A 12,983-nucleotide genomic window follows, 5' to 3' on the forward strand; every position below is an offset into this window, starting at 1 on the left:
ACTTGGTTGAGCATCATTCCATGCACCAAGAGTTTGCCATTTTGATTCCCGATCAGGGCAGATGCTCGGGTTGTGAGCTTGATCCCCAGTAGGGGGCATACGGGAGGCAGCTGATTGATGGTTCTCTTTTACATCAATGTTTCTTTCCCTCTCCCTTCCTTCCTCTTTTTGAAATCAATAAAAACATTTTTTTTAAAGTTTCGTAATTATACTGATCAACTAAAGGGTTTTGATCTGGATAATATGACATGATGAGATTTGTATTTTAAGAAAGCATCTGACAACCATATGGAGAATAATGTGCAGGAAGCCAAGAGTAGATGTGGAGAACTGTTAAGAAGCCTTTATAGTAGGCCACGGGTATTACTGAGGTGCAAGCTAGGGAGACTATTCAGGAGTCCACACTAGTCTCGAAACAGGTGCAAGTTTTATATACACATGTTTGTGTGTTTATTAATTTTTTTATAAAATACTAGGGACCCTAGGCCTGGCCAGCGATCAGGGCCAATCGGGGCCTTCCAGATGCTGGCCAGAACCTTCGTTCCCACGCTGCCCCCCCCCTGGTGGTCAGTGCACGTCATAGCAAGTGATCAAACTCCCAATCTCCAGAGGGCACACTGCATATTAGCCTCTTACATATATAGAAGATAGCAAAATGGAATATCAAAGAAATAGCAAAATAATAACTAGTCAATAAAATAGTTGAACTACTTGAAAACAAATGAAATCCTTACCTTATAGTACTGTCTCATCAGATCTAAGACAATATTTATAGAACGAGGGTGCCAATTTCAGAAATGTCAAACTAAGAAAGGAAAAAATATCTTAGAATCAATGAGATACAAAATATGAAAAACTTAGTTGGATTAAAGAGTTAAACAAAAAAACCCTATGTTTAGAGATAAAAGGTAAATGACAAATTTAAGGTAAAATACTTGATTTCTAGATGTTGCTTTTCCCACATTTTAACATTTCTGAAATCAAGATGTATCTTGCAATTATAAGGATCTAATTTTTAAAATAGACATGAAAATCTCTCCCAAATTTTTTTTTAGGAGGCAACCAAAATATTTGGTGGCCTTCTTTCGGCAAGGCTTAGAAAAAAAGAAATAGACATGAAATATCATATATATGAGAAAGAATTAATTTGCTTAATGTTGAAATAGCTCTTAGAAGTCAATAAGGGAAATAACCTCAAAAATGTAGCATAAATAGGTAGTTCAAAAAAGAAAAAATGCACTTGTCTAATTAACATTTGAAATAAATATTTTACTTGGTGCTATCAGGAATATGAATTAAGATTATAATGAAGTGGTATTTTTCGCCTACATACTAGCAATGATTTTTTTTTTTAATGTGTTTATTGATGTTGAGAGTGTGATGGAAAAGATACTCTTATTCCTAGTACATGGGAAGGTAATTTGGGTCAGTTGTTGTAAGGGGTCAGTTTGGTAATATGTCAAAGGCCTACCCTGGCATACTCTTTGACCAATAAATTCCTCTTCTTGGAATGCAAATCAAGTAGTGCACAAGTAGATATAGACATTTGTTGCTAAGAAAAGGGTTGGGCATAAAGGTTATGATACAGCTACATCATCTATGCACTCTGTTATCTTTTAAAGTAATTTTAATTGACATGGAAAATATTCACAGCATGCTAAGAAAATTCTGATTGCTTTTAAAAATGTATGTGTAAGGTTCTGACCAGTGTGCTCAGTTGTTTGGTGCAGTTCCATGCATCAAAAGGTCACCGGTTTAGTTCCCTGTCAGAGCACATGGTTGGGTTATAGGCTCAGTCTCCAGTAGGAAACATGCAGGAGGCAGCTGATTGATGTTTCTCTCTCTCTATCTCTCTCTCTCTCTCCCTCCCTCCCTCCCTCCCTCCCTCCCTCCCTCCCTCCCTCCCTCCCTCCCTCCCTCTCTCTCCCCCCTTCCACCCTCTCTCTTTTCCCCTCTCCCTCTCCCCCTCCCCCCTCTCCCTCTTCCTCTAAAATCAATAAAAACATGCATACATACATACATATATATTTTTTTAAAAAACATGATTAAAATGTGTATGTGCAGAAAAAGGCTGGAAGGAACCATTGAGTTTTTGTGTGTTTCTGTATTTTCTGTACATTCTTTAACATACAGGTCACTGCTTAATTTGCTGAAGGAGCACTTTTTCTTTTTTCTATTTTTAGATATTATTACTGTGAGGGCTTTTGTTTGCAGACACAAAAACGTTTTTATTTTAAAATTTGTTGCTTTTATGAAATATTTAGAGAAGTTCAGGTAATCTGACATATTTTAGTATTTTCATACTGATTGGGCCTTAAAAAGTATCAAGTAAAGCTCTTAGGAATTAAACTGCCAGGCAGGGATATTTTTCATGGAAGGTAGTTTTAAAAACAAATGTGTTTTTTTTTTCTTTTTTCAATTACAGTTTACATTCAGTATTATTCTATATTAGTTTCGGATGTGCTGCAAACTGGTTAGAAAATCATGTACTTTAGAGTGGTCCTCCCGTTGCTTCAGGTACCCACTTGGCCCAATATGTATTGTCAATAGTTATCACGATATATTGACTATATTTCCAATGCTGTAATCTACATCTCTATGACTGTTCTGTAACCACCAATTTGTACTGCTTAATCCCTTCACCCAGACCTGCAACCCCCCTTCCCTCTGATAGCGGTCAGTCTTTTCTCTATCTATGAATCTGTTTCTATATTGTTTATTTTATTCTTTAGATTTCTCATATATATGAAATCATAATGATATTTGTCTTTCACTGTCTTATTAAAGAAGATTCTTATCCTTGAAAGAAATAAGTGCAAATCAGATACATAACTTTATATATACATAAATATATCTCCATAACTTGCTGTGTTTGGGGTTTGTGACAAGTCATGATATTTAAGGGGCAATCTAAGAAATGCCTAACCGTTTCTGTCTATACCTTAGTTTGCATTAACTTAAAACTTGTATTTGTAGTACATTGTTAAATTACCTATTTTTACACAAACTTTCTTGAATTTTTTAGGTGATAAAACGGGAACAAGACCAGAGTAAGTTTACAATTTAACTTTTAAAATATTGTAATTAAAAATTTTTATTTATTAAATTGTAGGTAAATGGTATGGTTGGAAGTACATGGAACTATGTAGGCATTTAGAAGAAAAAGTTTTTAACCAATCTTTGTCAAAAATAAAATAATACACATAAGCTCTAAAAGATTACAAAAGGTCAAATTTTTAATCTTTAAGAAAACTTATAACCAGTTCTTTCTAGGGAGTAGTTGGCTTTCCCACAAATAATGCAAATATATGTATGTATTTTTTTAACTTATTAAAATTTGAACAATTCATGGAACTTTACTTTTGGAACACCTTTTATATATATAAATGAAAATATACATGTGTGATTTTGTGTGTGTGTGTACCTTTTATATATAAACTAGATGCTTGATGCACAAAATTTGTGGGGGGGGCTCGGCCCTTGCAGCTGTGGTGGTTGCCTTGGCCCTTGCAGCCGTGGCGGCTTTCCTCAGCCCTCACAGCACAGCTTCATCCAGAAGGTCATCCGGAAGGTCGTTCGGCTGTCCGGTCTAATTAGCATATTACGCGTTTATTATTATAGAAGATTACTGTGCCAGTACCATTTATTTCCTGAGGTTGAAGAAGAATAATAATAGCCTCCATATACATCATATATATGTTTGAAGATTATTATTTTTACTAGAGGCCCGATGCACGAAATTGGCCACCAGCAGGCACCCGGGACCCAGGCTTCCCTCCGGCTGCCAGCAGGCACCTGGGACCTGGGCTTCCCTCGCAGCCCTGGCTTCATCCAGAAGGTTGTCTGGAAAGACATCCAGTCTAATTAGCATATTACGCTTTTAATATTATAGACTAGAGGCCTGATGCACAAAATTCGTGCAAGGGGCTCGGCCCTCTCAGCCCCAGCTTCGTCCGGAAGGTCGTTCGGCTATCCAGTCTAATTAGCATATTACGCTTTTATTATTATAGGTATTTTCTCATTTAATTTGTATTATGTTAAAGAAAGCATTTGTAAATAGTTGATCAAGTTCACTCTTCCCAAATATCTTTTGTATATTTTAGTCCTGTGATATAAACAAGGAAGCTGAGAGAGACTGAGATTTGCGTAAGCTTATTCAGGAAGTAGTAATGGGTCTGCACCTGAAGTCTAACTCATGATTCCATTACAGCCTGCCAAATTCACATATTCCTGCCTTCATTAAATATTTGATTCTCTTAAGCTATTCCTAGGTCTACTTTGTGAGGAATAAACTGAAGTTTAAAAATAATAAGGTAAAATATTGTGAATATCTCATTTTGAGAAGTTTTGAGAATTTCTATAATGAATGCTCTCATATTTTTGAACCAAATAAAATATCAGTCATATAATTTTTGAGTCAGGGGGAACTTAGTTCAATATATCATGCAGTCTGTAGTATTTTCTCATTTCCCCCCCCCTAAATATTTAGTCAAATGCCAGTCTTTGACTAAACATTTACATAGATGCCAGTCTTTTTAGTAACAAATCCACATGATTTGTTAGTTATTTTACAGATCAGGAAATTTATTGTTCTTTATAAAGAACTTTGAAATCATCCAAGAAAGCTATAAATGGGGAATATTTGCTTTATTTTCTTGTATCAACACATTCTAGTAAAGCTGAGTTATCACCTTTTTATGATTTTAATACATCTGTGGCATTTTTCTTAGGGACAGTAAAGCCCTGAAGGATGAAAATCTACCTCCTGTCATCTGCCAGGATGTTGAAAATCTCCAGTAAGTGTGTCGAGTATAACTACATAAATCATCTTTGAATGGGAGAATATATTTTAGGGGGAACATCTCTTCCTCCTAAATATTTTTACTTTGGTTAAAATTTCAAATGCGTATAGAAATTAAATTAAAAGCAGAACAAGAGGTATTAAAATTGTGTAGCTGCAATTTTATGAAAAAAGCATGTGAGCTGTAGATGAATTTTTAGTTTTTGCTTCTTAAGACACTTAGACTCTGACCAACCTATTGTAAATGTACTTTTTTTTTCTTGTGGGGGAAACCAAAGGTGTATTTTTTAAAAACTCAGTTTTCTATTTTTTAAAGGAAATTTGTGAAGGAACAAAAACAGGTGCAAGAAGAAATTAGTAGAATGTCTTCAAAAGCAATGCTTAAAGTACAAGAAGATATTAAAGCTCTAAAGCAGCTTCTGTCATTGGCTGCCAGTGGATTACAGAGAAACACTCTCAATATTGACAAATTGAAAATAGAAACTGCTCAGGTAAACTAATTTTAAGTTATTTTATCATAATGCTTTTTTATTTTGGGTTCTTTTTCTTTTTAATGGAAATAGTTCTATTTTTTAAGTTATAAAGTTTAATATAACATCTATAATAATGAAAGCGTAATATGATAATTAGACCAGACATCCTTCTGGACAAAGCCGCAACTGTGAGGGAAGCCTGGGTCCTGGGTGCCTGCTGGCGGCCGGAGGGAAGCCCGGGTCCCGGGTGCCAGAGAAAAGCCAGTGCTGGCAGCCCGGGGAAGGAAGGCCTACTCTTGCATGAATTTTGTGCATCGGGCCTCTAGTGCTATAAGAAAACTGTATAGCTCATATACTTTTAAATTGCTATAATAATAGTTACTAGTTTTTATCTAGTGCATACTATGGAGGAGGCAGTGTTCTGAACAATTTATATATATTAACCCTAAACTGGGGTTTTTGCTGCAGCCCTATGTCATATCTACTGTTGTTAACTTCCTACCTAATAATAGACAAATATGCACATTGACCACACCTCCGACACACCGCAAGCCACACCCACCATCCAATCAGAGCAAGTATGCAAATTAACCCAACCAAGATGGCTACAGCCACAGAGAGCAAGGTTTCCTAGGTAACAGAAGAAGCCAAGCTTTCCTCCTGCCCTTGCCAGGCCTAAGCCTCCACTCAAGCTACAAAGTTTCAATTATAGAAGGTAAACAAATTCAAACAAATGGTGGCAGAATGGAGCTTGAGAGAGCCGGCCAGGGTTGCCGCCAGCAACAGGGGAAGCAAAGCTTTCTGCACACCCTGGCCGGGCCCACCCGCTTAAGGCAATAAAGTTTCAATTATAACCCCAACAGAAATGGCTGCCTCCTGCGGAGGGAGCCCCAGGCTTGGCTCCGATCCAGGCTACAAAATTTCAATTATAGAAGGAAAATAAATTCCAGATACCAGGGCCTCCGCTTGGGTTGCCAGGGGGCGTGGCCGGCCTGCAAACCACCACAGGCCCCTCGCTCAGGCCGCCCCACGCCCCAAGGGAACCCCACCCTGATCAGGGACACCCTTCAGGGCAAACCAGCTGGCCCCCATCCCTGTACCAGGCCTTTATCCTATCTAATAAAAGAGTAATATACAGATTGATCATCACTGCAACACACAATATAGCTGCCCCCATGTGGTCAAAGATCCTGCCCCCATGTAGACACAAGATGGCTACCACAGGATGGCCAGCAGGAGAGGGCAGTTGTGAGGCACCCGGCCTGCAAGGGAGGGCAGTTGAGAAGGACCAGGCCTGCAAGGGAGGGCAGTTGAGAGGGACCAGGCCTACAAGGGAGGGCAGTTGGAGGTGATCAACCCTGCAGGAGAGGGCAGTTAGGGGTGACCAGGCCGGCAGAGGAGGGAAGTTGGGGGCAAACAGGCTGGCAGCAGAGTGGTTAGGGGGTGATCAGGCTGGCAGGCAGAAGCGGTTAGGGGCAATTAGGAAGGCAGGCAGGCAAGCAGTTGGGAGCCAGCAGTCCTGGATTGTGAGAGGGATCCCAGATTGGAGAGGGTACAGGCTGGGCGGAGGGACAACCCCCCTCCGTGCACGAATTTCATGCACCGGGCCTCTAGTTCATTATATAAATAAGAAAACAGGCAAAGAGCTTTGTTAATAAGTGGAAGGAGAGCTTGGATTCAGATCTTGTTACTCTAATTCTAAAGCTTATTCTACTATTTTATTTCATAGAAGTACCTGTGGGCATAATTGTTATACAAGAGGAAAATAGCTTGGCAGAAAATATGTCTTTTTAATCTATCAGTTATTAAATAAAGTTATATGCATTATAGGTATTAAATTCTACTGTTGACTTGCTAGTCTTAGGTCTTAGTTAATAAGCATAGTATTGAGACTAATCCTATCAAATAAAAGAGTAATATGCAAATTGACTGCTACTCCAACACACAAGATGGCCACCCCCGTGTGGACACAAGATGGTCACCACAAGATGGCCGGCAGGGGAGGGCAGTTGGGGGAGGGGGGCCAGGCCAGCAGGGTAGGGCAGTTAGGGGAGACCAGGCCGGTAGGGGAGGGCATTTAGGGGCAATCGGGCTCGCAGGGGAGCAGATAGGTGTGGATCAAGCTGGCAGGGGAGCAGATAGGTGTGGATCAAGCTGGCAGGGGAGTGGTTAAGAGGTGATCAGGCTTGCAGGCAGAGCGGTTGGGAGCCAGCAGTCCTGCATTGTGAGAGGTATGTCCGACTGCCCGTCTAGGCCTGATCCCACTGTGATCAAGCTGAAACGGGCAGTTGGACATCCCTCGAGGGGTCCCAGATTGGAGAGGGTGAAAGCTGGGCTGAGAGACACCCCCCCCCCATTCCCCCATGCACGAATTTCGTGCACCGGGCCTCTAATCTACACTAATAAAAGAGAAACATGCAAATTGACTGTCTGTCTGCTACTCCCACCAGCCAATCAGGAATGAGTATGCAAATTAACTCAACAAAGATGGTGGCGGCCATGGAGTGAGCAGGAGGCTTGGGTCGCCACCGGCGACGGAGGAAGCCAAGCTTCCCGCTCTCCCTGGCCTCCGCTCAAGGAGGGGCTGGGGGCCTGGATGGCCGAGGTGTGTGGCCAGCCTAAAAACAGCCATCAGCCCCTCACCCAGCCTGGCCAGGCACCCCAGCGGGAACCCCCACCCTGAAGGGGGTGTGGCCAGCTTGAAAACAGCCCTCAGCCCCTCACCCAGGCTGGCCATGCCCTCCAAGCAGGGACCCTCACCCCATGGGTGCATGGCCGGCCTGCAAACCACCACAGGCCCCTTGCCCACTCTGCCCCATGCCCCAAGGGAACCCCCACCCTGATCTGGGACACCCTTCAGGGCAAACCAGCCGGCCCCCACCCATGCACCAGGTCTCTAGTTATACTAATAAAACAGTAATATGCTAATTAGACTAGGAAACCTTCCAGACGTTCTTCTGGACAAAGCCATGGTGCGGGGGCCCAGGTAGAGGCGGTTAGAGGCCATGAGGGGAGGGCAGTTGTTGAGGTCCATTGGGGGTGATCAGGCTGGCGAGGGGGGGCATTTGGGGGTGAGCAGACCAGCACAGGGGCCAGTTGGGGGCGAGCAGGCCATCAGTGGGGGTCAGTTGGAGGTGATCAGGCTGGCGGGGGGGGGCAGTTGGGGGCGAGCATGCCGTCAGGCAGAGTGGTTAGGGGCAATCAGTCAGGCAGGTGAGCGGTTAGGAGCCAGCAGTCCCAGATTGCGAGAGGGATGTCCAACTGCCGGTTTAGGCTCGATCCCTGTAAACTGGCAGTAGGACGTCCTTCAAGGGGTCCCAGATTGGAGAGGGTGCAGGCATGAATTTCGTGCACCAGGCCACTAGTCTATATATATAAAAACCTAAGCAACCACTCCACTGGTAACTATGATGCGCACTGACCACTGGGGGCAGACTCTCAGTGCAGAGCATGGAAACATGGAACAGACTGATGAATCTAAGAGGGAAGGGGGGAGGGCAGGAAGAGATTAACCAAAGATCTTATATGCATACTAGAGTCCCATGCACTTGTGGGGTCCCTTGTCCTGGCCTGCGGGGATCGGTCCGAATCTGTGCACTGGGCCTCCAGCATCTCCCATGGGGTCCCAAATTGTGAGAGGGTACAGGCCAGGCTGAGGGACCCCATCCCTGCATGAATATGCATAGGTGGGGTCAGGCTGGCCCCGCCCCTGATCCGGGTGAGGTGGCTGATTGGGTGTGGGGCCACCGGCTGGCCTGGGGGAGGGGCCGTGGGAGGTGTGAGGGGTGCTAATCGGGAGCAGGGTTGGCCAGGGGGATGGGCCTAGAGAAGACCCACTGAGCTGGAGCTGAGCATGGGCCCCAGGCTTCCCAGGGAGGATCGCCTCAGCAAGGAAACAGAAACCACCTGAAGGCTCTGCAAATAGGCCCTCAGCTCCCTTTGGCCAGGCAGACTCAGCCGGTGTCTCTGTGTGTACATTAGATACAGCCCAGCACTTGCCTTTGTCTGTTGGTCAAATCCATTGCAACGAAAAACTTGTTCCCCTTCTTTGTGGGCCCCAATGGCAGAGCCAGGCCCCACAATCACCCAGAATTAAGGCCTAAGACAACTGGGTAGCAGAACACACTGTTTTAGAGTCTTAATTCTCCCCTAAAATGTACCCAGCTATTCCTCTTTAGCTGGGATAGACAACTAAGGAACCAAAGACTGAGTTTCCTTTGAGGTGGGATCCACTGGGAGCCGGCTGGTGGAAAGGCCCCTCACAGATGGCTGCTTTCCTCCCAAGCTCGGTGTGCTCTAAGTGGGTCCGTTTCTGGCAGTGCTGCGTCCTGGGGCTGCCGGTCGGGCGGCAAGTCCACAGGGTTTCTCTGTGCCGCCTTCCTGGCCTCCTGAGCAGTACCCCCTAGCCCAGTGCAACAGGCACCTGTCACTAGAGCCAGGACTCGGAGAGCAAAGGAGCTGGCCTGTGCCAAGAGGGACCCGCAGGTGGCCAGGCCACCCACCCCCACCCCACTTCTCAGTCTCGCTCACATGGATTGAGCCAAAGCCTGCTGCCACAGACTGGCGCCACGTGGGGAGGGTTGCAGCAGGGAGAGGGGTGCCCTGACCTGCCAGCCTTGGTGCCCAGCTGATTGAATTTGTCCCACAGAGCCTTCATCTCAAGCTGCATGCTCATGCTGGCCACCTTCACTTTCTTCTTTACTGGTGCCTTGGCAGCCGCTGCACAACTGGCTCTGGGACCCTTGGGCTCGGCAGCAGTGCTGGTGGCGGCCCCTGGGGCCAGCGCATCATAGCAACTGGTCATTCCGCCGTAATGGTCGTTGGGCTTTTATTATATAGGATTTTTAATCCCTATAGAAGAGGCATATTGGTCCCTCTTTATTTTTTTAAATACATTTTATTGTTTTCAGAGGGAAAGGGAGAGAGAGAGAGAAACATCAATGATGAGAGAGAATCATCAGTCGGCTGCCTTCTCCTGTACGAACCGAGCCTGCAACTGGGCATGTGCCCCAACCAGGAATTGAATCGTGATCTCCTGTTTCATAGGTCGACACTCAGCCACACTGGTGAGGCCGAGGATAATATCTTCTATCACTCATGTCTATTTGTCTTTTGTCCCTATGGTACAATAAGGAGGTTTACAGTTTTGAGTGTGTGCAACAGTTTATTCTTGTATTATTATTTATTTATTTTATTTTTTGTATTATATTAATGATTGTATTTTTTTAAAAATATATTTTATTGATTTTTTACAGAGAGGAAGAGAGAGGGATAGAGAGTTAGAAACATCGATGAGAGAGAAACATCGATCAGCTGCCTCTTGCACACCCCCTACTGGGGATGTGCCCTTAACCAAGGTACATGCCCTTGACCGGAATCGAACCTGGGACCCTTTTGTCCGCAGGCCGACGCTCTATCACTGAGCCAAACCGGTTTTGGCAATGATTGTATTATTTATTTGTATTATAAGTAAACCTATCTTTGCCCACCACTGTATATAAAAGATATTATAATGTAGTCCCTTTTTTTTTAATCCTAACCTGAGAACAAGCTTAAAGAGTAAGGGAGAGAGAGAAAAGAATCAGTGTGAGAGAGAAACATCCATTGATTACCTTCCATATGTGCCCCAACTGGGAATCAAACTGGCAACCTTTTGGTGCACAGGATAATGCTCAACCAACTGAGCCACTAAGGCTGGGCATTGTAGTTCTTTTTTAATGTGGGCTTATCAGAGAGCTATTCTGTTCATAAGTGAAGTAATAATATTTTAAGTAAAAATTTTTAAGGTGCTTATGTGTCTTTATTTTAAATAGAGTCCCCAGTGCACGAATTCGTGCACCGGTGGGGTCCCTCAGCCTGGCCTGTGCCCTTTTGCAATCCGGGACCCTTCAAGGGATGTCGGATTGCTGGTTTCCACCCAATCTGTGGGGATCGGGCCAAAACTGGCAGTCCAACATCCCCTGAGGGATGTAGTAGTGTGCGAAGCAGCAGGCAGCCAGGGAGGAGCCCAAGCCTGGGCAGGGTGCCACGCTGCTCCTGCTCATCCCGGCTCCCGCTGCGCCTGCCGCCACCGCAGATCTGTAGCGCTGCCACAGAGGCGGGAGAGGATCACGCCGCAGCAGCTGCCTCACGTCGGTCAGCTGAGCAGCACTCCCACTGTAGGAGCACACTGACCACCAGGGGACAGCTCCTACATTGAGCATCTGCTCCCTGGTGGTCAGTGTGCGTCATAGTGACCAATCAAACGGTCGACCAGTCGCTTAGGATTTTATATATATAGATTCAAATATAATTGATACAACACTTGTTTCAGGTATACAGTATAGTGATTTAATATTTGTATATATTGCAAAATCATCACCACTGTAAGTCTAGTCAACATCTATCATCACAAATAGTTAAAAATGTTTTAACTATTTGTGATGAGAACTTTTAAGATCTACTCTCAGCAACTTTCAGATAGATGGTATAGTATTATTACCTGTAGTCACTGTGCTGTACATTTCCAGGACTTATAACTGGAAGTTTGTACCAGCTTATGTGTCTTCAAGTCAACTATTGGAAAATACTTTGTGATGTTTTTAATAAAAATGTGTTTCTAAAATAGATATTCTAACCTATGATATTAAAGGAGATTCAAAGGCTTTATTGTTTACTTTCAAATTTCCTACTCACAAATTCTTTGGTTAAATGTGAAAAATATTCCCCATGTTTCTTTCCCAGTTATTCTTTTTTTTATATATCTTCAGATATGTTTTTTTCCAGGAGGAAAACGTTGTGCTTTTAGATTGGAGTATGTTTAGACTCTGATTAAACATTACATGAAATTGTGGATTTCATATGGGAAATATGAAATTATATGTAAAAGGTCATTAAAGTAATAGAGGAGGCAAACTTATGATAAATGAATGCTATAATGTGGTTTTTATACTGTTAACACTGGATGATTCCATTTATAAATATTTGTGTAATACCTGTTACATACCATACTTGTTAATATAATGTCTTTTAGAGATAAAAAGACAACTCTAGAGGTTCCAAAAGTCTAGTGGGGTGAATGAAATAATAAAAGATTGGGTAGAGCCATGGTCGGCAAACTGGGGCTCGCGAGCCACATACGGCTCTTTGGCCCCTTGAGTGTGGCTCTTCTACAAAATACCACGGCATGGGCAAGTCTATTTTGAAGAAGTGGCATTAGAAGAAGTTTAAGTTTAAAAAATTTGGCTCTCAAAAGAAATTTCAATCATTGTACTGTTGATATTTGGGTCTGTTGATTAATGAGTTTGCCGACCACTGGGGTAGAGTATAAAGGTAGCAAATGAAAATATTAGTCAAATAAAATTTCCTTAAGGAAAAAAATCCAAATTGAGTTTAGAAAATTTTATAGGAGCTATCAAAAAAATGTCATCTAAGATTATTCTTATTTTTTCATATATAAGAATTAGTGTTTTACCTGCAGTCTAGTAAATGACCAATTGAAAAAAAATGTTCTAACTCCATTAATGAAGTAGTTATTGATCTTACTTAAACCAAAACCTTTTCTTCAATTAAAGCTTTTCTGGGAAATATAAGCAATCCTGAGGTGAAGAGCAGTGTTGTGAATATGTAGACCAGCACCTTATGGAAGCACAATCTTATATACATCATTTTGGGAGGGTATATAACTCAAGAGTTTAAATAAGTAAGGTGGTTAAAATTTTGGGATAGGG

At 43.0% G+C, this 12,983-nt stretch overlaps 1 protein-coding gene across 1 annotated transcript in view; it reads left to right on the forward strand.

The window, feature by feature from the left end:
• NUP58 (nucleoporin 58) overlaps positions 1-12,983 on the forward strand; it is a 55,358-nt gene that overhangs the window by 20,092 nt on the left and 22,283 nt on the right. Inside the window, exons 6-8 of the mRNA XM_079775405.1 lie at positions 3,026-3,050; positions 4,731-4,796; positions 5,118-5,292. Of these exons, the coding sequence (XP_079631531.1) occupies positions 3,026-3,050; positions 4,731-4,796; positions 5,118-5,292 (266 nt within the window). The remainder of the gene's footprint in view (positions 1-3,025; positions 3,051-4,730; positions 4,797-5,117; positions 5,293-12,983) is intronic.

This window comes from Cnephaeus nilssonii (genome assembly GCF_951640355.1).
Source record: "Cnephaeus nilssonii genome assembly, chromosome: 6".
Lineage (NCBI taxonomy): Eukaryota > Metazoa > Chordata > Mammalia > Chiroptera > Vespertilionidae > Cnephaeus > Cnephaeus nilssonii.